Genomic DNA, 26,220 nt, shown 5'->3' on the forward strand with positions numbered 1-26,220 from the left:
GATACTTCAAGATCAGGCAAGGGCAGCGGAGACAGAGATGACGGAAAGGCAGAGGAAGATTGACACACTTGAAGATCTGGTGAGGTCAATGATAAGAGAACCAAGACCCCTACCCTTTAACCAACTGGGAAATGTGGAGAAACAGAACCAAAAGAAAAGAGAGAGGGGGACCCATGCAGGGACAGAGAATCAGACGGAGGAGGAAAAAGAAGGAGGAGAGACAGAGTCTGACAGGAAGAACAAGGAAGATCAAAGTGAGATGGAAAAAGAGAAGGAAGGAGAGTTGTCTCCTCATGGACAGAGAAATCTAGCCCAAAGGAAGGCCCGTGTAGACGACTTGTTTGTGTTCGATGAAGAAACGAAACAGAAAGAGGTGGAGAGACACAATGAGAGAATACAACAGGGACAGAAACTGACAGTGGGGGATTCTATCCAGATAGTCGAGGAAAAGCAGAAGATGGGGCGGAGGGCGGGAGGACAAAGAGAGATTGATAGAAAGACAGCTTCTGAGATACACAAAGAACTAAATGTGAAAAAAGCAAACATAGAGATGGAGAGAGATAATGGACAGTTGCCTGCTGGAAGACAGAGAAATCAAACAGCCAAGAAGGCTTGGATAATGGACTTGTTTGCAGATGATACAGAGAAGAGACATGGAGAGGAGGGGAGTCACACTGAGAGAGTGAAAGATGCTATCCAGAAAGAGACCGTGAAAGATGCTATCCAGAAAGAGACCGTGAAAGATGCTATCCAGAAAGAGACGGTGAAAGATGCTATCCAGAAAGAGACCGTGAAAGATGCTATCCAGAAAGAGTCCGTGAAAGATGCTATCCAGAAAGCAGCAGAGAGAAAAAGTACTTCAGAGACAAAAATGGACGTTCAGTACAGTAGAGCAAGCAACATGGATGTCAAAAGAGAGACAATACTAGAGGGAGATAGAGGGAAGAAACAAGCTGAAACTGAGATGCAGAAACAGATCAGGAGAGAGGATGAAAGACAGAGGGAATTTCAGAAGTATTTAGAAAGAGAAACAGAAAAAGAATTTCAGATGGAGTGGAAGAAACATGTCGCAATGCATGGAGGGGAAGAGGAGATGACTGTCCCCAAAACACTGGTGGAGAGAGAGATAAGCCAGAGAGAGGAGGAGGAACAGAAAGAGAGGAGAAATGAGGTAACACAAATAGAGACAAGAGAAAATGAGGAGGAGAGGAACAAGGCTGCAAAACAACGGATGGTTGGAGAAATGAGAGAAATTGAAAGAGAGAGGAGAAGAAAGTTAGAGGAAGTGAGAATCCAGACAGAGAAAGAGAAGGAAGAGGAAGAAAAACAAAAAGAGATTGCTAGAACAAAAAAGCAGAGAGAGGAGGAACAAGAAATGGAAAGGAAGAGAGAGGATGCAAGACAGAGAGAGGAGGAGGAAAGGAAGATAGCCGAAAAGCAGGCTGAGGACAAAAAAAGAGAGATGGAGCAAGAAAAGCAAAAACAGTTGGAGAGAGAGAGAATGCAGAGAGAGGAGGAGAAACAGAAAAGGGAGAAAATACAGAAAGAGAAACAACAACAACTCATTGAGAGGAGGAGAGAGGAGGCAAAACAAAGAGAGATTGATAGACAGAGAGAACAAGAACAAAAAATAGAGAGGGAGAGAGAGGAGACAAAACTAAGGGAGGAGGAGGAGGAGAAGAAGGCTGCAAAACAACGGATGGTTGGAGAAATGAGAGAAATTGAAAGAGAGAGAATGAATGTAGAGCAAGCAAGAATCCAGAAAGAAAAGGGGAAAGAAGAGGAAAGACAGAGGGAATTTCAGAAGCATTTAGAAAGAGAAACAGAAAATGAATTTCAGATGGAGTGGAAGAAACATTTTCCAATGCAAGGAGAGGAAGAGGAGATGACTGTCCCCAAAACACTGGTGGAGAGAGAGATAAGCCAGAGAGAGCAGGCAAAACAGAAGGAGGTGGAAAGGGAGGTAAAACAAAGAGAGACAAGAGAAAATGAGGAGGAGAGGAACAAGGCTGCAAAACAACGGATGGTTGGAGAAATGAGAGAAATTGAAAGAGAGAGAATGAATGTAGAGCAAGCAAGAATCCAGAAAGAAAAGGGGAAAGAAGAGGAAAGACAGAGGGAATTTCAGAAGCATTTAGAAAGAGAAACAGAAAATGAATTTCAGATGGAGTGGAAGAAACATTTTCCAATGCAAGGAGAGGAAGAGGAGATGACTGTCCCCAAAACACTGGTGGAGAGAGAGATAAGCCAGAGAGAGCAGGCAAAACAGAAGGAGGTGGAAAGGGAGGTAAAACAAAGAGAGATTGATAGATTGAAACGAGAAACACAATTAGAAAAAGGAAAGGAGAGAAAGATAGAGGAGACTGGACCAAATGATGAAGAGGAAAAGAAGGCTGCAAAACAACGGATGGTTGGAGAAATGAGAGAAATTGAAAGAGAGAGAATGAATGTAGAGCAAGCAAGAATCCAGAAAGAAAAGGGGAAAGAAGAGGAAAGACAGAAAGCAGCAGAGAGAAAAAGTACTTCAGACACAAAAATGGACGTTCAGTACAGTAGAGCAAGCAACATGGATGTCAAAAGAGAGACAATACTAGAGGGAGATAGAGGGAAGAAACAAGCTGAAACTGAGATGCAGAAACAGATCAGGAGAGAGGATGAAAGACAGAGGGAATTTCAGAAGCATTTAGAAAGAGAAACAGAAAATGAATTTCAGATGGAGTGGAAGAAACATTTTCCAATGCAAGGAGAGGAAGAGGAGATGACTGTCCCCAAAACACTGGTGGAGAGAGAGATAAGCCAGAGAGAGCAGGCAAAACAGAAGGAGGTGGAAAGGGAGGTAAAACAAAGAGAGACAAGAGAAAAGGAGGAGGAGAGGAACAAGGCTGCAAAACAACGGATGGTTGGAGAAATGAGAGAAATTGAAAGAGAGAGGAGAAGAAAGTTAGAGGAAGTGAGAATCCAGACAGAGAAAGAGAAGGAAGAGGAAGAAAAACAAAAAGAGATTGCTAGAACAAAAAAGCAGAGAGAGGAGGAACAAGAAATGGAAAGGAAGAGAGAGGATGCAAGACAGAGAGAGGAGGAGGAAAGGAAGATAGCCGAAAAGCAGGCTGAGGACAAAAAAAGAGAGATGGAGCAAGAAAAGCAAAAACAGTTGGAGAGAGAGAGAATGCAGAGAGAGGAGGAGAAACAGAAAAGGGAGAAAATACAGAAAGAGAAAGAACAACAACTCATTGAGAGGAGGAGAGAGGAGGCAAAACAAAGAGAGATTGATAGACAGAGAGAACAAGAACAAAAAATAGAGAGGGAGAGAGAGGAGACAAAACTAAGGGAGGAGGAGGAGGAGAAGAAGGCTGCAAAACAACGGATGGTTGGAGAAATGAGAGAAATTGAAAGAGAGAGAATGAATGTAGAGCAAGCAAGAATCCAGAAAGAAAAGGGGAAAGAAGAGGAAAGACAGAAAGCAGCAGAGAGAAAAAGTACTTCAGACACAAAAATGGACGTTCAGTACAGTAGAGCAAGCAACATGGATGTCAAAAGAGAGACAATACTAGAGGGAGATAGAGGGAAGAAACAAGCTGAAACTGAGATGCAGAAACAGATCAGGAGAGAGGATGAAAGACAGAGGGAATTTCAGAAGTTTTTAGAAAGAGAAACAGAAAATGAATTTCAGATGGAGTGGAAGAAACATGTAGCAATGCATGGAGGGGAAGAGGAGATGACTGTCCCCAAAACACTGGTGGAGAGAGAGATAAGCCAGAGAGAGCAGGCAAAACAGAAGGAGGTGGAAAGGGAGGTAAAACAAAGAGAGATTGATAGATTGAAACAAGAAACACAATTAGAAAAAGGAAAGGAGAGAAAGATAGAGGAGACTGGACCAAATGATGAAGAGGAAAAGAAGGCTGCAAAACAACGGATGGTTGGAGAAATGAGAGAAATTGAAAGAGAGAGGAGAATAAATGTAGAGAAAGAAAAGAAAGAAAAGAAAGAAAAGGGGAAAGAAGAGGAAAGACAGAAAGAGGAGGCGAGGAATGAAGCTGAAAAACAGAAAAGAGAGGTGGAGAAAGAAAAACTAAAACAGTTAGAGAGAGTGAGAAACCAGAGAGAGGAGGAGGAACAGAAAGAGAGGAGAAATGAGGTAACACAAATAGAGACAAGAGAAAAGGAGGAGGAGAGGAACAAGGCTGCAAAACAACGGATGGTTGGAAAAATGAGAGAAATTGAAAGAGAGAGGAGAAGAAAGTTAGAGGAAGTGAGAATCCAGACAGAGAAAGAGAAGGAAGAGGAAGAAAAACAAAAAGAGATTGCTAGAACAAAAAAGCAGAGAGAGGAGGAACAAGAAATGGAAAGGAAGAGAGAGGATGCAAGACAGAGAGAGGAGGAGGAAAGGAAGATAGCCGAAAAGCAGGCTGAGGACAAAAAAAGAGAGATGGAGCAAGAAAAGCAAAAACAGTTGGAGAGAGAGAGAATGCAGAGAGAGGAGGAGAAACAGAAAAGGGAGAAAATACAGAAAGAGAAACAACAACAACTCATTGAGAGGAGGAGAGAGGAGGCAAAACAAAGAGAGATTGATAGACAGAGAGAACAAGAACAAAAAATAGAGAGGGAGAGAGAGGAGACAAAACTAAGGGAGGAGGAGGAGGAGAAGAAGGTTGCTAAACAGCAGAAGAAACAGAGAAAAGAGCTAGAAAAAGAAAAAGAAAAACAGTTAGAGAGAGAGAGAATCCAGAAAGAGGAGGAGCAACAGTACGCACTGGTGAAACAGTTGGAAGAGCAATACAACATGGCAAGACAAATGGAGGATGAAAAAAAGAAAACACTAGAGAAGGAGAGAGATGAACAACAGACTGAAATGGAGGCAGAGGAACCGAAGAAAGACAAGAGCTTCCGGAGGAGAGCGTTCAACTGGGCTAACCAGAAATTCAAGGAACGCAACCTCCGGAAGATCGATCGAACCTTCAAGAGAGAGAAGGAGGAGGGGCACGAGGTCTACTGCAACGGTAAGGCCAGACAATTAGCAATTTCTCTGAAATTCAGTTACTGTAAATATTTTGTTAGATATGTCTATCTTAATGTTCTATTCTATTCTAAACTCAGTACCATTGGATATTGTCCTTTTCTCTGCCAGATACCACGTTTGGGGGCACGGCCTCAATGGTCACAAACCATCTGGTCACCCGTGCCCAGAGAGAGCAGGAGAAGAGGGAGGACCTCTTGAAGACGGAGGAGAGAAGACAGAAGGCAGAGGACAGCTGGAATAAGTTCCAGGAAAAAAAGGCTGAGGTGAAAGGTGCCAAGAGGCAGAAGGAGGTGGACAGATACGAGAAGTGGTCCTCGAAAAAGAAAGAGCAGAGGCTTAAATGGATGGGGGATGGGGAACATTTTGCAGAGGACCTGCAATATGACCCAGAGGCGGCCATGTTTCCTGATGGAAAAATGACAATTTGGCAAAAAAGAAAGTTGAGGTGAGAAATAGAGCACACAGGGAAGACGAGTCAGTAGTAGGATACACATTTCAAACAGACGTGTAGTTGAACGTGAAGTTGTTTGTCTAATGTCAACAGTCTGTATGTGAGCGTCCTATTATCTCTTACTTCCCTTTTTCTGTTATTTTCCTCAGATTGAACGCATTTGAAGATTGAAGATGCCGCCCCCCCTGCCGCCCCGCCCGCCCCACCACCATCTACAGCACCTCCGTCTTTCCTCTTGTGATCAGTCATGGTTGTCTTCTTCATCTTCATCTTCTTCTTCATCTTCATATGTTTTCCTGGTCCTCCTGCCTTTCCAACATCCCTTTGTTTATTCCTCTCCAAACCCCTACTCCCGGGCCTCTCCCTCTGTCCACAGAGGGTTCTAAATGGAACTCCAAAGACCTCTACTCCGAAACAAGGGTTCTTCAAAGGGTTCTCCTATAGGGACAAATGAAGAACCTTTTTTTGTACCCCGCACTTTATACACCTCACTCACACACTACCCCAATTATACCCCACACTCACACTCTACCCCATTAACCCCACACACTACCCCAATTATACCCCACACACTACCCCAATTATACCCCACACTCACACTCTACCCCATTAACCCCACACACTACCCCAATTATACCCCACACACTACCCCAATTATACCCCACACTCAAACTCTACCCCTCACTCACCAACCACCCCAGTACACCCCACACTCTATAACTACCTCACTACACCGTACTATATTATATCATGTCATATGACAGCCCATTCATTTGAGAGAGTTTGAACCCAACCCATCAAGAAAATGTTGCCTGTATGTTGCAGACCTGGTGCTTAATAAAACAATTAAACAACTAACTGTCATTCTTGGTTTTGTCATTTTCTGTCACAAAAAAACAAATGGCTAAAAACGTGCACAGACCGAAATTAAACTCTGTATTATGCTTCCTATACACTCTTTTATTGAAGGGGCAATCTGGGATGCAAACCACAACAAAGCAGTGGATGGATGGGGCTGGAGAAATGTGATCACTGAAATTCATACAGTGTTCCAGATCTGTGGATGCAATGCAAGGACTGACCATCTATGAGATCAGTGTGGTACAAACAATGGAGAAACACAATCTTATATGTTTGGAAAAGCACCATGGCCTGGGGTGGTCCAGTGGTCTAGCACCATGGCCTGGGGTGGTCCAGTGGTCTAGCACCATGGCCTGGGGTGGTCCAGTGGTCTAGTACCATGGCCTAGGGTGGTCCAGTGGTCTAATACCATGGCTTGGGGCGGTCCAGTGGTCTAGTACCATGGCTTGGGGCGGTCCAGTGGTCTAGTACCATGGCTTGGGGCGGTCCAGTGGTCTAGTACCATGGCTTGGGGCGGTCCAGTGGTCTAATACCATGGCTTGGGGCGGTCCAGTGGTCTAGTACCATGGCTTGGGGCGGTCCAGTGGTCTAGTACCATGGCCTGGGGTGGTCCAGTGGTCTAGTACCATGGCCTGGGGTGGTCCAGTGGTCTAGTACCATGGCTTGGGGCGGTCCAGTGGTCTAGTACCATGGCCTGGGGCGGTCCAGTGGTCTAGCACCATGGCCTACAGTGCACACCTATGCCCGTGTCCTGCTGACATACCCTCTCCTCCTTACTTTCCTATATTTCTTCACTATCTTCACTTTTCTTCCTTGGATGTGGAAACTGATGTTGTCCCATTTTCTGAACTAAATGCTGATTTCTCCTGTATCTCTCCAATCTAAAGTGTTCTACAACTCAGCTTTCCATTGTCTATGTGAAACAATCATTTGAAAAGATGAAAATCTGGTACATCCTGGTCATGACAATTTTTTTAATCAATTCAGTGATCTCAGCCAAAACATAATTGACCACCATCCAGATGAAGCCCTTTTAGGGTAGGGGTTCACAAATGTTTTTCTCTTGAAACCCAATATTGCAACATCAATAATTTCCTTTGACCCTAACAACTAACTTGTGGGCTATGCCAACACATAATAATGACATCCAAGTGTATTCTAATTGACTAAAATACGCTCTCATTGGTTGGATATGAAACCCAAAACACTGTAATGTAGGCCACAGGTGCAACACAAACAACATTAGTGTGTGTGTGTGTGTGTGTGTGTGTCTCTTTGACACCTCAGATTTCTCCTTTTGTGCGGTCACGTGACCACTGTTGGCGGAAGTGACTCTCGACATTTTAATGCGGAAGACAAACCCAAAGATTGAAGAAAGTCCCAATAATGACAACAACACCCTAGCCACGGTTACACCTGCTATAACAGCGATCACAGCCTGCTGCTTCAGAGCGGAGTCAAGTGCTTTTACAGTGCGCTAGTTAGACATCACATAACCAACACCCATGGCTAATAACAACTTACAGGTGAGTGAGTAGCCAGCGAAAAACAATCATAATGGATGTGGAATAAGCTAGCTAGCTGGCTCGCTTAGCTCGACAGATGTACATTTGTTCTACGATCGGATTGAAATGAACTGTAACTCGGTTAGCGTGATCTTCTTTTTAATATAACCCAGGTTGTGTTGTTTCGGTTTGGTCGTCATTCATTGGCATGACGACTTGTTTTGACCAAGCTGTTTCTAACTAGCTTGCTAACTAGCTAAGTAGCCGAACTGAAGTTCCCATCAGAACTCTGACATTTTGCCTCTGACTTATTGACTGTCGTTGGTACGTAAAAACGATAGGATTGACATCCTGCTGAATTAAGATGACTGTGTTGTGTGAGTGCCCTGCCCTCTGCTGTCGGAGTGTTTCTCCACCTCTCTGATGTCCCTGTTCCAGAAAGCCATCGATCTGGCCAGCAAGGCGGCGGAGGAGGACAAGGCTAGGAACTACGAGGAGGCGCTGCGCCTGTACCAGCACTCCGTGCAGTACTTCCTCCATGTCGTCAAGCGTGAGTCACTGCTGCCTTGTAGTTTAGCTAAAGTAGCCTCTATGAATCAAATCTAAATGTATTTATCACATACAGCCGTAATTGATATAGTTAAATGCTTTTTTTATTATTACATTGCAGTGAGTGCATACATTTTTCAGTCTATATGGTCCCAGCATGTCCTCCCTCTCCTTGCAGACGAGGCCCAGGGAGAGAGAGCCAAACAGAGCATCAGGGCAAAGTGTGCTGAGTATCTGGACCGGGCCGAGAAGCTGAAGGAATACCTGGCCAAGAAGGAGAAGGCGCCGTCTAAGCCTGTCAAAGAGTCCCAGTCTGATGACAAAGGGTGAGCGGCCATCTTTTTTAATACTCATCATTGCATACTTTATCAAAACGTTGGCTGGGCCTCGTTAACGTCCCGTAGATCTCTTCATTACTCCCTTTTTGTGTATAAAGCCTCACTGCATAAACTCCCACCTTACCTAACCTCATTATTGAAATTCAAGAACATCAATGACCTAACTCGTTCTCAGAGTTGGTTAACTCTTGAGGTTCCTCGGGTCTCCACCGAATTGGGTTTTAGTTGTGGTGTGTGATGGAAATCTTTCAGTGAACAACAATAAACGATGTTTGGTCTCAGTTGAGAGTTTTAATGCATATAGAAAGTTTAAACAACGTTGTTTAAAGCTGGATCAGCATTCCTTCACCAACAGTGTGGATTCAGATACTGATGCCGTGTCTGAGGAGAGGACCCTCCTTAACTCCAATGCTCATACGTCATAGGTCATAGGTCGAGGGGTAAACATATCTTACACCTGCTTGCTGATCAAGAAGCTGGGAAAGAAGCGTAGGAGTTGAGAGCCACTATCTCAAACCTCAGCCTGCAGTTAGGAGTGTTCCAAGGTCACATAACATCTTTGATACAAGAGAAGGAGCAGTCGGTTTTGGTTCTTCCTCAGTCACATAATTCAAAATAACAAAGTACATTGGGTCACAGAAAGGTCAATACATTTCATATATGACTTAAGCAAAATAGTACAAATATATTTTTTGCCATTACAGGTGCACCTCACTGCTGGAACAATCTGCAGAGAACGTTTCAGTTTAAGGTTTTGAGGGCAGTTTAAAGTTTTGATTGAGGACTTCTTTGTTGAAAAATGTGTTTGTTTGTCTTGATTGTGTTTTATTACGTTGTAATTTTGCATATGTATTATGTATTGTTGTGAACTGTGTGCATGTAGGGCTGTCTTGAAAAAGAGACCTTGGTCTCAATGGGACTCCCTGCTAAAATAAATGTGAAATAAAAAATCTTAACCCATATGATGAGCTAGATGATGTAGTATATTGAAAGCCATATAATAGCTAATTCTGCTGTGTAGTTTGTAATTTGTATTTAATGTGGTGAAATGATGGCTTACGACCAAGTCATTAAGGTTCACCAGCTATAAGACTATGGATCACACAGGGAGTTATGTTTCAGTATCTCATTGTGTAAACAGTCTAGTAATTCAGTTAAAAACTGAACACACACACACAAAAACCTAAGGACCTTCATTATTTTTGCTTTTTTTTGCAGGAATGAAAGTGATGAAGGTGATGATCCAGAGAAAAAGAAGTTCCAGAATCAACTCTCAGGTAACTGAGTGCAACACTCCAACCCTAACCCTAACCTCCCTAACCCTAACCCAGTCTAAACACTCCAATCTAAACACAAACAATGTTCTATTACCCATGCAGAATCAACTCTCAGGTAAATGATAGTGAAACACTCCAATCTAAACACAAACAATGTTTATTACCCATGCAATCAATTCCAATTGGAATGTGGTAATTGTTGCATTTGTGTCATTAATACATTTGTATTAATGAGTGCTTCAGAAGACGTACCCGCAAACAGGCACAGCAATCAAAGTCACAGATGAATAAAACCTAAATGCTGAATGTCACTTTAAATTGTCATTAACAGTGTTTTATGAAGGTTGGGGTTTTCTTTTAGAGGAAGGCTGACTTCTTCTCCGTCTTTCCTCCAGGCGCCATTGTCATGGAGAAGCCGAACATCAAGTGGAACGACGTGGCAGGACTGGAAGGTGCCAAGGAGGCCCTGAAGGAAGCCGTCATCCTGCCCATTAAGTTCCCTCACCTCTTCACTGGTACCACCTTCAAACAACATCTCACTATTACATCTTCAACCCTAATTTCATTTTTTATTTTTTTTATTTTTTATTAAACCTACAAAATAGCTGTCGGGCCCTGATTACAATGCTTTCATAATCCACTTCCCTCCTCCCATCCTTCCCTCCTCCCATCCTTCCCTCCTCCCATCCTTCCCGTCCAGGAAAGCGGACACCATGGAGGGGGATCCTGCTCTTTGGTCCCCCAGGGACTGGGAAGTCTTATCTGGCCAAGGCTGTAGCCACGGAGGCCAACAACTCCACCTTCTTCTCTATCTCCTCCTCAGACCTGGTGTCCAAGTGGCTGGGCGAAAGTGAAAAGTGAGTCCCTGATGAGTGTTTGTTAGGGGGGGAGAGAAGGGAGCGGGAGGGAGGGAGGGAGGGAGGACAGGACAGAAAATGTTACTTATTTGCTGCCTTTTGTAACATAAGATACTTTATAAGAAGCCTAATTGTCAGCACCCTACAACAACCGATGTCAATCAAAATAATATGACCTTTGAAATGATATTGTTATTTCATCTCTCACTATATATTTATCTAATATCCCCCTCCCTATCTATTTCTGTCTCTCTCTCTCCCTCCCTCTCTGTCTCTCCCCCCCCTTTCTCTCTCTCCCCCCTTTCTCTCTCTCCCTCCCTCCCTCCCTTCCTCCCTCCCTCCCCAGGTTGGTGAAGAACCTGTTCAGCCTAGCGAGGGAGCACAAGCCCTCCATCATCTTCATAGACGAGATCGACTCCCTGTGTGGCTCCAGGAGTGAGAACGAGAGTGAAGCGGCCCGGCGCATCAAGACTGAGTTCTTGGTCCAGATGCAGGGTGAGGGGGGGAGGGAGGGAGGGGGAGGGAGGCCGGCCGCATCAAGACTGAGTTCCTGGTCCAGATGCAGGGTGAGGGAGGGAGGGGGGGGAGGGAGGGAGGGGGAGGGAGGCCGGCCGCATCAAGACTGAGTTCCTGGTCCAGATGCAGGGTGAGGGGGGGAGGGAGGGAGGGGGAGGGACTCTGGAACGACCTGCTTGAGGATATTAGGCTAAGATCACTATTGTCTTTTAAATCTCTTCTTAAAACTTGTTTTTATAGACTAGCTTTTAATTGCTGTCCTTATTATTTTTTAATGTGTCTGTGTTTTACTGTTTCTACTTATATTTTAGTTTTTTTATTTGAATATCTTAATTTAAAAAGTAACATTGTTTTAAAAAGGTGCTATATGAATGAAGTTTATGATTGTTGTTATTATTATTTTCTTCTCCTCCCAGGCGTTGGAAATGACAACGAGGGAGTCCTGGTGCTGGGAGCCACCAACATTCCCTGGACCCTGGACTCTGCCATTAGGAGAAGGTCAGCGAGCCTGGGGTGGTCTGGGGTGGTCCAGTGGTCTAGCACCATGGCCTGGGGTGGTCCAGTGGTCTAGTACCATGGTCTGGGGTGGTCCAGTGGTCTAGTACCATGGCCTGGGGTGGTCCAGTAGTCTAGTACCATGGCCTGGGGTGGTCCAGTGGTCTAGCACCATGGCCTACAGTGCACACGTATGCCCATGTCGGCATGGTGACATACCCTCCACTGTCTCTATCCAATAAAGAAACAAATATAAGAGTGCGACTGCCCCACTCAAAAAATAACCTTTAAAAAACATTCCACAATCCTAAAATGACTCTCTCTCTCTCTCTCCCAGGTATTGTCTGTGAGATGCCACAGCTGACATGTTTTTCTGTGCATCAGGTTTGAGAAGAGGATCTACATCCCTCTTCCTGAGGAGCACGCCCGCTCCTTCATGTTCAAGCTGCACCTGGGCTCCACGCCCAATCAGCTCACAGAGTCAGACTTCATGACCCTGGGCAAGAGGACAGACGGTTACTCTGGCGCCGACATCAGCGTCATCGTCAGGGATGCCTTGATGCAGCCAGTCAGGAAGGTGCAGTCAGCCACACACTTCAAACAGGTATGTGACAGTCAGTTCAGTAACGACAAAGAGAGCTTTGGTTTTTAATTATGATTATTATTAAACTAATACATATATATATATATATATATATACATACATACATACATACATACATACATACATACATACAGTTGTGGTCAGAAGTTTACATACACTTGTAAAGAACATGTATGTCATGGCAGTCTTGAGTTTCCAATCATTTCTACAACTCTTATTGTGGGGTGTTTGAACTTGAGGAGTGAGTTTACCATCTCAACTCGGTCACACACACACAGGTGCAAGGGTCGTCATGGAAGAATCCCAACACTGTGGTGAATGACCTCCTGACCCCATGCTCACCGGGTGACCCTAACGCCGTAGAGATGACCTGGATGGAGGTCCCTGGGGAAAAGCTCCTGGAACCGGTTGTCTGCATGGTAAGAACCCTGAAAAACTAATACAAATAAAAGGATCCTAAGAAAGAGGATTAAAGTTACATTATGCAGGATTTTGCCTCTGGGGGTGCTCATGAGTCAAAACGGGTCCCCTAAGTCAGAAATAATGCCCAGAAATGATCTCATTGGTCAAAAAGGCACATTTCCCAATGTCCATGAGCATAAGCTTATCTAAGTATTTTAACAAGGCAATACATTGATTGATTTTTATATCATAAATGTATGATAACCACGTGCTAAACAATCAAACAAAGATTTTTGAGGGAAACAATTGGCAATTAAACTTCCATAGAGTATCTTTAACCCACTCTGTCATGAAAGTGTTACATCTGTCAGTAAATAATGTTTATATTGGTGTTCACCCAGCAGTCAGTAGATCATTGTAAGCTGCTGTTTACTCCACTGTCCATACGGACACTTAAGGCAGCATGTCTGTTCTTGGATGTTGGATATGAGTGCTCATGTTTGAGTGTGTGAGTGCTCATGTTTGAGTGTGTGAATGCTCACCGCTGTGATATGGTGTTCACAGTCGGACATGCTGAGGTCGCTGTCCAACACCAAGCCCACCGTCAACGATCAGGACCTGGAGAAGCTGAAGAAGTTCACAGAGGACTTTGGTCAGGAAGGCTAACACTCAAAAAAAAAACACGAAAGTCGACTTGTCCCTTCTTCCACTCGTTCTACTCAGGCTCCCAACACTCATTTATCTCCAGAAGTTTCCAAGAGGCTTCATGTTAGATGTTCACTATGTTTTTGTCCACTTTATTGTTTTAGTTGCCAATACAACAATTTGTGTTCTGCTTTTTCTTTTTTTCTACAAAGACAGGTTGTGGTCCTCTGTGGCTCAGTTGGTAGAGCATGAAGCTAACAACGCTTAGGTTGTGGGTTTGATTCCCGCTGGGACCATATATACTGAAATGTATGCACTCACTGCAATGTAAGTCGCTTTGGATAAAAGCGTCAGCTACATGGCATGTAATATTATTATTATTATTATTATTATAATGATGGTGATGGTCTCAAAAAGAGATGGGATCAAGAATAAAAAAAAAACAATGTGCTTATGTATTATAACACTAAACTGGCCATGAGAGCTTCAAACTAACAACGCCATTGTGAGATATAGCAGCTCATCCAAAAGGCCTTCGACGTACATCTATGGCAGAGTATAGGTCTTCATGTACTGAACGTACATCTATGGCAGAGTATAGGTCTTCATGTACTGTGCTGAAACCTAGTTTACCCAGGTCTCTTTCCTCCAGCAGGTTCTCTCTGAGAAGGGCTGTGTCTGTACATGACTGTCTTTGTTGGAGCAGAACTATTTAAGACCCTATTCTGATTCTTCAACCTGCTTTCCCATCTCTATGTACAGTATCATAAAGGTGTGTTGTATATTCCTCTCCTCTGTGTTGTTTTGGATATAAGATGTAAGCCTTAGTGCCTTGCTTGTGGCAGGAAAAGAATACTTGTTGGTGGGTGGGGTACAGGGGGGTGGGGTACAGGGGGGTGGGGTACAGGGGGTACAGGGGGGTGGGGTACAGGGGGTACAGGGGGGTGGGGTACAGGGGGTACAGGGGGGTGGGGTACAGGGGTCACGATGAAGTAAGCCTCAGAGGCGACTGGCCTGGAAGGAGGCATTGATAATTGAGTGCAATAATCTGACCTTCCCACATCGTTGCCCTCTTCAGATGTTTTGTTCACATTGTGCCTTCAAGAAGAATCAACACATCTCTCTCTCTCCTCACTCCTCAGATGTAATGGAACTTTAAACCCCCCATATTCAGAGACTCTTTGAAATATTATTGGTGTGATTTTCTTTTGATGACAATTGTATGTTACACTTAATACCCAGTCATGATTGTACACAGTGGTGTTTCTTTAAGTGTATACTGTTCTTTTGATGAAAATGAATACAAACTTCAAGGTAATTTTCTGACATTTTAACATTCATGAATAATGTCTGGTTACTTGTGTGAGGTGAAAAGAACATTATTCAATATAATGTTGAAAAGATTGAGATTGAGCTTTACCTTCATAAGAGAAAATGGCAATTAAATAAGATTCTGAAACTACTGAAGAAAGGTGGGACAGTTTCTAGGATTTACAACATGATTCAGAAATGTGAATTGATGTGACTTTAATATATAACAGCACAATGTCATACATCTCTTAAGAGCAATACACATCAATGCATTAATTCTGCATAACAAAGCAAGGTATAACGATCATTGATTATTACATATCTGTGAACGTGTAAAAATGCCTCAGAAAGCTCTTCACTTAATTTGATATCATAGTTCAAAAAAGGAAAGTTAAATTCCAATTTACAAGGTGCTGTAGTGGATCACAGAATTGAAAAGATGCGAAATTAAGGTTAAAATGTGAGACACATACTCTTCAATGAAACATCATTGAGGCAACTCAAAACTTTTTAATTAGTAAAATAGATCAAAATCCTAAAGGGCACAAAATGTTTAGGTTGGAATTTAGTAAATATACAATAAATATCAGTAACAAGAAGGAAACAAAGTCACATGTTTATGTTAATATATTCTGGGTTAGTCAGAGTCAACTGACGCTAATTGAAATGTTGAGGAATGTAATTCAGTTGTCAGTCACAGCAGCTCAGTGACCTAGTTTAACCTGATCAGCTCGGTGACTCAGTTTAACCTGATCAGCTTGGTGACCTAGTTTAACCTGATCAGCTTGGTGACCTAGTTTAACCTGATCAGCTTGGTGACCTAGTTTAACCTGATCAGCTTGGTGACCTAGTTTAACCTGATCAGCTTGGTGACCTAGTTTAACCTGATCAGCTTGGTGACCTAGTTTAACCTGATCAGCTCAGTGACCTAGTTTAACCTGATCAGCTCAGTGACCTAGTTTAACCTGATCAGCTCAGTGACCTAGTTTAACCTGATCAGCTCAGTGACCTAGTTTAACCTGATCAGCTCAGTGACCTAGTTTAACCTGATCAGCTTGGTGACCTAGTTTAACCTGATCAGCTTGGTGACTCAGTTTAACCTGATCAGCTTGGTGACTCAGTTTAACCTGATCAGCTTGGTGACTCAGTTTAACCTGATCAGCTTGGTGACCTAGTTTAACCTGATCAGCTTGGTGACCTAGTTTAACCTGATCAGCTCGGTGACTCAGTTTAACCTGATCAGCTTGGTGACCTAGTTTAACCTGATCAGCTTGGTGACCTAGTTTAACCTGATCAGCTCGGTGACTCAGTGTAACCTGATCAGCCCGGTGACTTAGTGTAACCTGATGTGTTTGTGAAACCCTGACAAATGGATCCGCTGATCAATGACATCAAATAAAAAACACGGTTCAAAAGCTGCCAGTGAAATAAATTAAGATGAAACAAGTTCTAATCCATGACACCCAAAAAAATAAAAATAAAACTAAAAACAACAACAACTATATTCACACTGTCAAAATAACAAAGTAACAGTAAAGTAACAACAAACAAAGGAGGTTTGGTTTCACTCAAGGAAACATGAACATTAAACAACAAGTCACATGTCTTTGTGAAAGCACATGGTATGTTCTCACTGAAGATAAGACAGGATGGTGAAGGACCAGGGTGCTCAGAAAACACAACCAACAACTAAAATGTACAAACTCAGGTGGGTGCTACTAAACCAACTCTCTGTTCACTCTTAAGGGATCGGCTAAGAGGACTTGAAATGTACAAGACCTGTATGTAGAGAGCGAGTTAAAAAAACACAGTATCATTTTAGCCTAACGTTAGTACGTTCAAATTTATCATCATGTGTTTTCTTCAAAAGTACATTCATATTTCTTCAACCAAAAAAGTAGAGGCAACCGTATCCTAGCAACCGTATCCTAGCTACTACCGTGCTGAATAATACAAAGTGCTACAGCGTTAATAACACAAGGCTTTGGTAAAGACACATAAGGAGGGATTCTCTGGCCGGGCTCGTCACGACCACGCCTCGCAGGTGGAAACGGCCCAGCCAACACCGCCGCTGGCAGCGGAGGCGGAGGCGCAGCGGCACCGGCAGGGCAGGACGCGGACGGCGCCGCCGGAACACACGGCCTAGAAGACGGAGAACAGAGACCCCAGGGCCAATCCGGTGGCGGCTCCAGAGAGCATGCCCAGAGCGAGGTCTCCTCTGTCGTCACGTTGGCGTTCTCGGACGATGACCGTGTCCATGCGTGGAGGGTACCCGCCTGCGGGGGGGGGGGATAGTTTATTTTATTACTTTTTTACTTTTTATTATTGTTACTGTTTATATTTGTACAGTATCTATTGTAATGACAAATAAACCAGACGTGACTTGGGGCATCAGTAGCAGAGAGATCAGTGAGAAACACTTTACTGTGAAATGCAGTGGTAGTTACAATATGACAGTGGAGCTCATCTGCTTGTAAATGTTTTTAAACTCCAGATTCAAGAGGATAATCAGGTGCCAAGATATATCAAATTCTATTAACAAAATTATGAACGTAATCATTCACAGTACAGTGAACGCATACTTTGTTTGTTTTCAAAGATTTTGTATATGTATAACGGTAATTGAATACACAAACTTAAGTGTTGCCGACACCTTGCTCTACCAAGTGGGCCACACCGCACCGTTTAATCTATCACTCAAAATCTATTGCCAAACATCTGGTATTCCCATCTGGTAGACGAGGCTGTACCAGACAGTCTCTGGGCATCAACCCTTTCCTTGCCTACCTTGGTACTGATGGGGGTATGCAACGGCATAGGGCTGCCCGTCGGCTGAGTAGACGATCTGCGTGCCGTGGGGCGGGGGAGGCGGGGCATAGCCACCATAAGGGCCCTGGCCATAAACCTGAAGAGAAGACAGAAATGAAAAGTGAGACCATTGGAGAGACGACCACCTTGACTGACCTGGTACCTAGAGATGAGTCTAAGGTAACTCACTAGAGATGAGTCTAATCTAACTCACTAGAGATGAGTCTAAGGTAGAGATGAGTCTAAGGTAGAGATGAGTCTAAGGTAACTCACTAGAGATGAGTCTAAGGTAGAGATGAGTCTAAGGTAGAGATGAGTCTAAGGTAACTCACTAGAGATGAGTCTAAGGTAGAGATGAGTCTAAGGTAGAGATGAGTCTATGGTAGAGATGAGTCTAAGGTAACTCACTAGAGATGAGTCTAAGGTAGAGATGAGTCTAAGGTAGAGATGAGTCTAAGGTAACTCACCAGAGATGAGTCTAAGATAACTCACTAGAGAGTTCCAACAACGCTAAACACCGGAAACTCAAAACGTTCCCAAACGCTCCGGCTGGAAGTCAGACTCACAGGTTGAATCTCAAAAGGATTTTTGCCTTCTGCCGCTATCAGACTTTCTAACGCCTCCCCAGAGGTCACTGGTGGCTGCAACACTCTAATTTCCCTTCAGGGATCAATAAAGTACTTCTATCTATCTCTCAATCAATCATATTGGAAGAGATGAAGGTCAGAGTGGGTGAACCTCAGGAATCTAAATGAGTTTTGAGGCGGTGTAACCGAGTTGAGGTGGTAAACACTCCGTTTCAGAGGCAGAGATGACAGTGGAAGCGAGGAAAGACTTTTAAGACTTCACCATACACTGTCGTTGGAACTTACCTCAGAATATGGGGGAGGGGCAGAGGCGATTACTTCCTGTGCATAGCCCATCTGAGGAGGAGGGACCCCCTGAAACATGGACAACAGTTAACCTCACTTGTTGGATTGGTTAATTGAAACTCAACTAACCAATCAAGAACGTTGATGACTAGACTCATTAACTGTGATTGAAAGGCCATGCTCTGTCCATTGAAACTACAGGTTTTTTTTAGAGGGGGGTACAGTAACTACAGTATTATCGATAGATCACTACCAGTCTTCCGCCATAGATTGAAGACCCATCTCTTCAGGCTACATCTTAACGGTCCCTAAAGACCTCTTCCCTCTTCACCCCCACTACAAGTTTCTCTCCTGTTCATATTTTTATTTATTTTTTATTTAAAAAAATAAAAATAAATCCTTCTTCTAGCATTGTGACTGCCTATGGCCCCTGGTCTGAGCATTGATTACTTTATCTTCTGATGACTGATGGATAGATGATTCACTTACTTAAACAAATGTATTTGTTGTAGGTCGCTTTGGATAAAGGCGTCTGCTAAATGCCATAAATGTAAAAATAAATGTAGTAGAAAGTCTCAGGCTATTGGCTGCAGTCTTTACGAACAAAGGAAACCCCCGTAATTCAAACAGCACAAACTTACAGAGTTGATTCTTGCTTCCTGGAGGGCCAAGGTCCATGCCCTAAGATACGGGGGGGGGGGGGGGGGTCCCTAGGTTACTGAACAGTAATGATTTAATTGTAGCATTCATTACCTTATATAAGGCATGCCCATACGTGTATACAACATAAAATAATAACTAGATTTTTCCCAGGAGGGTTCTTCTTTTGTGGTTTTATATGACAGATGGCAAGATGACTTGTGTTATCGTTTTTATTACTACTTCATTGCGCTGTTGAGGAGCTAGCTTTGCCCAAAGCATGTCACTGTGTCGTCTACGGCTGTGTTCTGTGTGTCCGACAAATAAAGTTTCGGTTTGACTCACAGAGCGTCGTCTGCACTGTCTGCACAGATGCTGATGACCCGTCCATCTCTGCACACCAGCTGGAGCAGAGAGTCTCTGCCCTTACCGTCAGGTGGGCTCAGCTCTGGGGACAGTGGTAGGAGAGAGGAAGGGAGGGAGGGAGGGAATAGGTGTTAGGACTAAATATCCCAAAATGGTCTTGGGGATACAAACAGCCACGGTAAGGGGAAATATCATTACGTCGTATTTTCAGTGGAGTATCCCTTTAAGACAATGTGACAGGTGGTGGCTGATTAAGAGTACTGAAGAAAGGTGGGACAGTTTATAGGATTTACAGACATGTGAATGGTATTATATAACAGCACAATGTCATACATCTCTTAGGAGCAACAGATGAAAATGTCAAGTACCCTGGCATGCCGCTGCGCTGCGAATGTTGATGCAGTCGACCCGCATGTGGATGTCGTCCTCCATGTCCCTCCGCTGCTGGTCGTCATAGAACACCAGCCTTCCGTCAGACCACAGGTCAAACCAGTTCCTCTTCCATCGCCGTAAAATGGTGCCTGTCTCAACACGGTTAGGGTCAGTTTAAAAAATAAAAAAACCCTGCTGCTTCTTTAAATAAGCCAAGTGAATGGTGTCCAAATGTGCTTGACGTTTTCCTTTTAAAAGGAAGGTCGTTGACCAGACTACGAAATTTATTTGAATGTAACTAATTGAATTTAAGGCAGCCCGGCCCTGAACCAGGACGAGAACACACACACACACACACACACACACACACACACACACACACACACACGGCAACCTGACTGTAAATCACGTGACATTGTGTATAGACAGAAAAGCTCACTCTGCCGGTAGAGCCAACCGCTTTTCACCATCGACATCCTGACGAGGTCTCTGTCAACACAAGATCAACACCAACACCATCATCATCATCATCATCATCAGCTGTTACTGCTGGTCTAACCCTAACCCTCGCTTCAGACACCCTGCTGCTGCAAGGAGGTCTGTCTGTCAACACAAGATCAACACCATCATCATCACATCATCATCATCATCATCATCAGCTGTTACTGCTGGTCTAACCCTAACCCTCGCTTCAGACACCCTGCTGCTGCAAGGAGGTCTGTCTGTCAACACAAGATCAACACCAGCACCATCACATCATCATCATCATCATCATCATCAGCTGTTACTGCTGGTCAAACCCTAACCCTCGCTTCAGACACCCTGCTGCTGCAAGGAGGTCTGTCTGTCAACACAAGATCAACACCATCATCATCATCATCATCATCATCTGTTACTGCTGGTCTAACCCTAACCCTCGCTTCAGACACCCTGCTGCTGCAGGGAGGCTGGCTAGCTTCAGCTAGCTAACATGACCAAGCGTTATCAAATAAGATATTTGGCCCCTATAGAACGCTAAAACGTTAGCTAAGCTTTGACAATGTGTGAAAAGAAGATGACTCAATAATAATCACCGATAATTACCTGTCTTCTTTATACTTTGTGGACCGTGGATATTGATGCCCTGACTGTCAGGTGACAGAAGTCAAACGTCTTGTTTTTGAATGACATCATCAACATCGGTCCTTAAATAGCATGCTGGGAATTGAAGTTTTTACTATGTTTATAATATTAATGAGCCAAACCCTAAAGTTCTCCAATCAAATGGAGACATTCAAATCAGTGTCTTTTAAACCAATGAAAATTAAGAACTCATGAATTAGTAATACCAGAATCGCTGGCCAAGCCAACTGATAGTAAAAAAACACAGTACTGCTGCGTAAACTGAAATGAAAAATGGCGACGGCAATATACCTGGAACATTACCTTGATAGTGAGTATTTAGCGAATGAGAACAGCTTTTATTTAACTTTGCAAGCTACATTTCACAATACAATGGAGTTTTCTTTTCGACGAAGCTACGTTTTAGTTATCAAAATCGCTTATTGCTCCCTAAACTTTGTCTGGGTGACTCGACTCCAGGTCAGAAACAAGTTAGCTCCAGTCTTCGGGTCAGAAAAGAAGGGAACATTTTGTTTACTAGTTTATTGTTTTAGCAAGAGTTTCACGTTCAACATTATTATTTTAGCTTGCTAACTATGTAGTTTGGTCATGACAACGTGGACATGGAATAGCTTGGTCTACAGTAGGTGTGTGTGGACGGCCCGTTAGCCGCTGTCAGACTGCGGACTGCTGCTAACACACTTACAGTAAACACATAGCCTGCTAGCCTAGCCGACCGTAGCAGGTTGGCGGTAAGTGACGACTCGTTTTACCCTCCACTAGTTAGTAGAAACTGGGCGGGATTTTTGATTTATAAGTGCGTCATAAGTACGGGTGAGAGACGACAGCTCATCACACTTATCAGCGACTAGTTTCGCCTCTGACAACTTGTTGAATTGATCTTGACGTCGTTGTCAAAAGGGGAAGTACCGCAATGTTGACTGTGGTGAAAAACAAGTTGCTCGTTCTTCCAGATCTCTTCGACAACATGAGTCTTTTTCATTTGGGTGTGGCACTAGCTAGGTATTTTCTACCTACTTACCGCTCGAAAGTCTGTTCCAGGTCGCTGTGATTGTACGTAGAGGAGCGGGATGACAAAAGCCCCACTAGGCTCTGCCTCAGCAATGTAAACACAGTGCGGACGGTCCAGCAGCGAGACGAATGTGATGAATTTTTACAAAAACAGGGGTCTTGGAATGTGCCTTCATATGTTACATGAGGTGATCACTATATGGATGGATCAGACTTGGGTGGTCAGAAAGTCAGAATGTCAACAAAGGAGCAAATGCACCTATAACAGAGCAGCTTTCTTTGAAAAAAACAAACATAATTTAGTGGCCTGGGGTGGTCCAGTGGTCTAGCACCATGGCCTGGGGTGGTCCAGTGGTCTAGCACCATGGCCTGGGGTGGTCCAGTGGTCTAGTACCATGGCCTGGGGTGGTCCAGTGGTCCAGCACCATGACCTGGGGTGGTCCAGTACCATGGCCTGGGGTGGTCCAGTGGTCTAGTACCATGGCCTGGGGTGGTCCAGTGGTCCAGCACCATGACCTGGGGTGGTCCAGTACCATGGCCTGGGGTGGTCCAGTGGTCTAGTACCATGGCCTGGGGTGATGCAGTACAACGGCCTGGGGTGGTCCAGTACCATGGCCTGGGGTGGTCCAGTGGTCTAGTACCATGGCCTGGGGTGGTCCAGTGGTCCAGCACCATGACCTGGGGTGGTCCAGTACCATGGCCTGGGGTGGTCCAGTGGTCTAGTACCATGACCTGGGGTGGTCCAGTACCATGGCCTGGGGTGGTCCAGTACCACGGCCTGGGGTAATCCTGTACCACGGCCTGGGGTGGTCCAGTACCATGGCCTGGGGTGGTCCAGTGGTCTAGTACCATGGCCTGGGGTGGTCCAGTGGTCTAGTACCATGGCCTGGGGTGGTCCAGTACCACGGCCTGGGGTGGTCCAGTACCACAACCTGGGGTTGTCCAGTACCATGGCCTGGGGTGGTCCAGTACCACTGCCTGGGGTGGTCCGGTGGTCTAGTACCATGGCCTGGGGTGGTCCAGTGGTCCAGTACCATGGCCTGGGGTTGTCCAGTACCATGGCCTGGGGTGGTCCAGTGGTCTAGCACCATGGCCTGGGGTGGTCCAGTGGTCTAGTACCATGGCCTGGGGTGGTCCAGTGGTCTAGTACCATGGCCTGGGATGGTCCAGTACCACGGCCTGGGGTGGTCCGGTGGTCTAGTTGTTTACAAGGTCTCCCATAACAGCACACACCCTGAACACAAATGAATCTGTTTTCCTCAGGTATCGAGAATCTACCCTGCGAACTCCAGAGAAATTTTACCCTGATGCGGGACTTGGACAACAGGACTGAAGGTACAATACATGTTTCATGTTATTGTGTGGTTCAGTGTTTTTCCACCGTTTCCAGCATTTTAAAATGTTTTTTCTGCAATTTTGTAGAAAAAAAAGGGGAGATTGACAAGCTGGCGGAGGAGTACATCGCCAACGTGAAGAACCTGGCGTCGGTCCAGAGGGTGGAGCACCTGCAGAAGATCCAGAACGCCTACAGCAAGTGTAAAGAGTTCAGTGACGACAAGGTGCAGCTGGCCATGCAGACGTATGAAATGGTCAGTGGTCACGTCAGTGGTGGTCAGTGGTGGTCAGTGGTGGTCAGTGGTGGTCAGTGGTCACGTTGAACAGTTAAACACTGAGCAGTTAAACTGTTGGACAGTCATATTTTGATGAGCATGAAGTAAAACTGTAGAAGGTTTTGAAGCCACTGCGTTCCAACATGTGAATGTAGAAATGCTGCAGACGCATCACTGCTCAGCCCCTTTAAGATGAGAGAGCGAGGGTCTCTCTTACAGTTAATGTTCATTCAAAGACAAACTGAAAGGGTTGAAAGCATGTGTGGATTCTTATTTATGTAATATTGTCTGTCTTGGCCTATTAAATATCAAACGTTGTCCATGGTGCCTTTTCATGTGTATGTCTTCTGTATGGATGTACCACAGGTGGACAAGCACATTCGCAGGCTGGACGCAGACCTGGCCCGCTTTGAGAACGAGCTGAAGGAGAAGCTGGAAGTCAGCGGCTATGAGAGTCCAGAGGGGAAGGCCTTGAAAAGTAAGCAGCAGGACCATCAGGAGCTTGAGACCCCCGGCTACAGATCCATTCTCACACACTCTCCATCCTTATCCTTACTGAATCAGTAACACACACACACACCCCCCCGCCCTCTGAGACATCACACGTGCACGCCCCCGCCCTCTGAGACATCACACGTGCACACCCCCGCCCTCTGAGACATCACACGTGCACACCCCCGCCCTCTGAGACATCACACGTGCACACCCCCGCCCTCTGAGACATCACACGTGCACGCCCCCGCCCTCTGAGACATCACACGTGCACACCCCCGCCCTCTGAGACATCACACGTGCACACCCCCGCCCTCTGAGACATCACACGTGCACGCCCCCGCCCTCTGAGACATCACACGTGCACACCCCCGCCCTCTGAGACATCACACGTGCACACCCCCGCCCTCATTGTTACATAATTGATTGATTGTTCATTGTTACGTGGTTGATTGTTTGCTCCAGAGCGCGAGTCGCGGGGGCTCAGGGAGAAGCGAGGGTCCAGAGGGAGGGGCCGAAAAGGCTCGGACGAGGATTCCCCCAGGAAGAAAAAGCTTAAAAACAGGTAACGGAGATTGTGCAGTTCCAGTGTGTCATTCAAACTCACCACATTGACAGAAGTCCCACTGCCTTGTGTCTGCCTGGGCTCCACCTCTCAGTCCGTTTGACCTCTGTTGACGTCTGTAGCCCAGAGATGAGTGACACGCTCCTGCCCATGCAGTCCTCAGATGTGTTGGACATGCCAGTGGATCCTAACGAGCCCACATACTGCCTGTGCCACCAGGTGTCGTACGGGGAGATGATTGGATGCGACAACCCTGACGTATGTTCTTATTGGGTCCTTATCATTTAATAATTTAATTTCATAGTTTAATTTACTGGATTTTAAAAATAATTCAGAAGAATGTTCTGTGGAGTTGTACTGGATGTGATTGCCTACATGGACACGTTGGCTCACTAAATATGTTGTTGGTTTGTGTGTTTATATTTATGATGTTAATGCTGATGTTTCTGTTCCCAATAGTGTCCTATTGAGTGGTTTCACTTCGCTTGTGTTGATCTTGCTACTAAACCTAAAGGGAAATGGTGAGTGAGTCTTTCACAGTGGTTATGTATGATCATGTATAATGGTCTTTTATAGTGGTTATGTATGATAACCACTATAAAAGACTATTATACATGATCATACATAACCACTATAAAAGACTATTATACATTATGTATGATCATGTATAATAGTCTTTTATAGTGGTTATGTATGATAATGTATAATAGTCTTTTATAGTGGTTATGTATGATCATGTATAATAGTTGCATCAAATCAATGTGAGTTAGTATTATAGTTAGTATTATAGTTAGTATTATTCCCATACATGGTTTATGTTTATCTTCTCTCCTCTTTCAGGTTTTGTCCTCGATGCACCCAAGACAGGAAGAAAAAATGATTTATCTACATACATATATGCTTTAAGTTGAACAGATACTTTTCTATGAATATGTATTTTGTCTATGTAGTGAAATAGTATAATATATATATATATATATATATATATATATATATATATATATATATATATATGAAATGTCCCTTTCTATTATGACTGTGCATACAAATGGATGGTCAAAACGAAGCTTTTATTTAATGTACTTGAAATATGTTAATTTTACAGTATTTGGCAAACAAATCCATGAACTGCTGTTGAGAAAAAAACAAATTATATTTTAAATTTAGTCCTCACTAAAGCAGCTGCAGTGTTAGGATCTGTTCTAAATCCAATCCGTTATTTGTGTCAGTTAGCTACCTCCTTGGGTCAAGCACAGTAATGATACTATATACTGCACTCTTGATTCCTGTGTAAAATGTTGTGAATAGCTGAAACCAAACAGACAAACAAACAAAATAGGTTTCACTCCGTCCGCTCTTGGACTACTAGCTATCTGGTAAAAGGTGCACTCTATATTTGTATTGACTGGTAAAAGCACCTGGCCACCTTTGAATGTATCATGGTGACAGTAAGAAATAACCCATTTATTAAAGATGGGGGACCATGATTGCTTTCTCTGCACTACTGCACACAGGGTCAGGGTCAGGGTCAGGGT

At 44.2% G+C, this 26,220-nt stretch overlaps 3 protein-coding genes across 5 annotated transcripts; 2 read left to right on the forward strand and 1 right to left on the reverse strand.

The window, feature by feature from the left end:
* The first annotated feature begins 7,671 nt into the window (after positions 1–7,671).
* LOC310806368 (vacuolar protein sorting-associated protein 4B-like) lies at positions 7,672–14,835 on the forward strand. 2 transcript variants are annotated; one of them, XR_014554281.1, is made up of 12 exons: positions 7,672–7,855; positions 8,273–8,384; positions 8,562–8,709; positions 9,940–9,998; positions 10,394–10,513; positions 10,699–10,855; positions 11,202–11,350; positions 11,788–11,869; positions 12,251–12,470; positions 12,749–12,889; positions 13,437–14,379; positions 14,482–14,835. XR_014554281.1 is itself a non-coding variant. In XM_083672424.1 (11 exons), the coding sequence occupies exons 1-11, from the start codon at positions 7,835–7,837 to the stop codon at positions 13,536–13,538; spliced, it is 1,311 nt and encodes a 436-aa protein (XP_083528550.1). In that variant the 5' UTR covers positions 7,672–7,834; the 3' UTR covers positions 13,539–14,391. The 2 variants fall into 2 exon arrangements, 1 of the variants encoding a protein (XP_083528550.1); XM_083672424.1 differs by lacking the exon at positions 14,482–14,835 and having other exon boundaries at positions 13,437–14,391.
* Positions 14,836–15,027: 192 nt separating this feature from the next.
* plekhb2 (pleckstrin homology domain containing, family B (evectins) member 2) lies at positions 15,028–21,039 on the reverse strand. Of its 2 annotated transcripts, XR_014554283.1 has the most exons (9): positions 20,969–21,039; positions 20,325–20,374; positions 19,882–20,034; positions 19,493–19,595; positions 19,150–19,189; positions 18,509–18,577; positions 17,616–17,733; positions 16,172–17,104; positions 15,028–16,117 (listed from the first exon to the last, which is right to left on the reverse strand). XR_014554283.1 is itself a non-coding variant. In XM_083672433.1 (8 exons), the coding sequence occupies exons 2-8, from the start codon at positions 20,359–20,361 to the stop codon at positions 16,971–16,973; spliced, it is 654 nt and encodes a 217-aa protein (XP_083528559.1). In that variant the 5' UTR covers positions 20,362–20,374; positions 20,969–21,039; the 3' UTR covers positions 15,028–16,970. The 2 variants fall into 2 exon arrangements, 1 of the variants encoding a protein (XP_083528559.1); XM_083672433.1 differs by having other exon boundaries at positions 15,028–17,104.
* A 227-nt stretch (positions 21,040–21,266) lies between these two features.
* ing5a (inhibitor of growth family, member 5a) lies at positions 21,267–26,211 on the forward strand. The gene is made up of 8 exons (XM_083671075.1): positions 21,267–21,317; positions 23,282–23,353; positions 23,441–23,607; positions 23,995–24,106; positions 24,586–24,685; positions 24,808–24,943; positions 25,145–25,206; positions 25,526–26,211. Exons 1-8 carry the CDS (start codon positions 21,281–21,283, stop codon positions 25,563–25,565), a joined length of 726 nt encoding a protein of 241 aa, XP_083527201.1. The 5' UTR covers positions 21,267–21,280; the 3' UTR covers positions 25,566–26,211.
* The last annotated feature ends 9 nt before the right edge of the window (positions 26,212–26,220 follow it).

The sequence above is a fragment of the Argentina silus genome, assembly GCF_951799395.1.
Source record: "Argentina silus genome assembly, chromosome: 6".
Classification (NCBI taxonomy): Eukaryota; Metazoa; Chordata; class Actinopteri; order Argentiniformes; family Argentinidae; genus Argentina; species Argentina silus.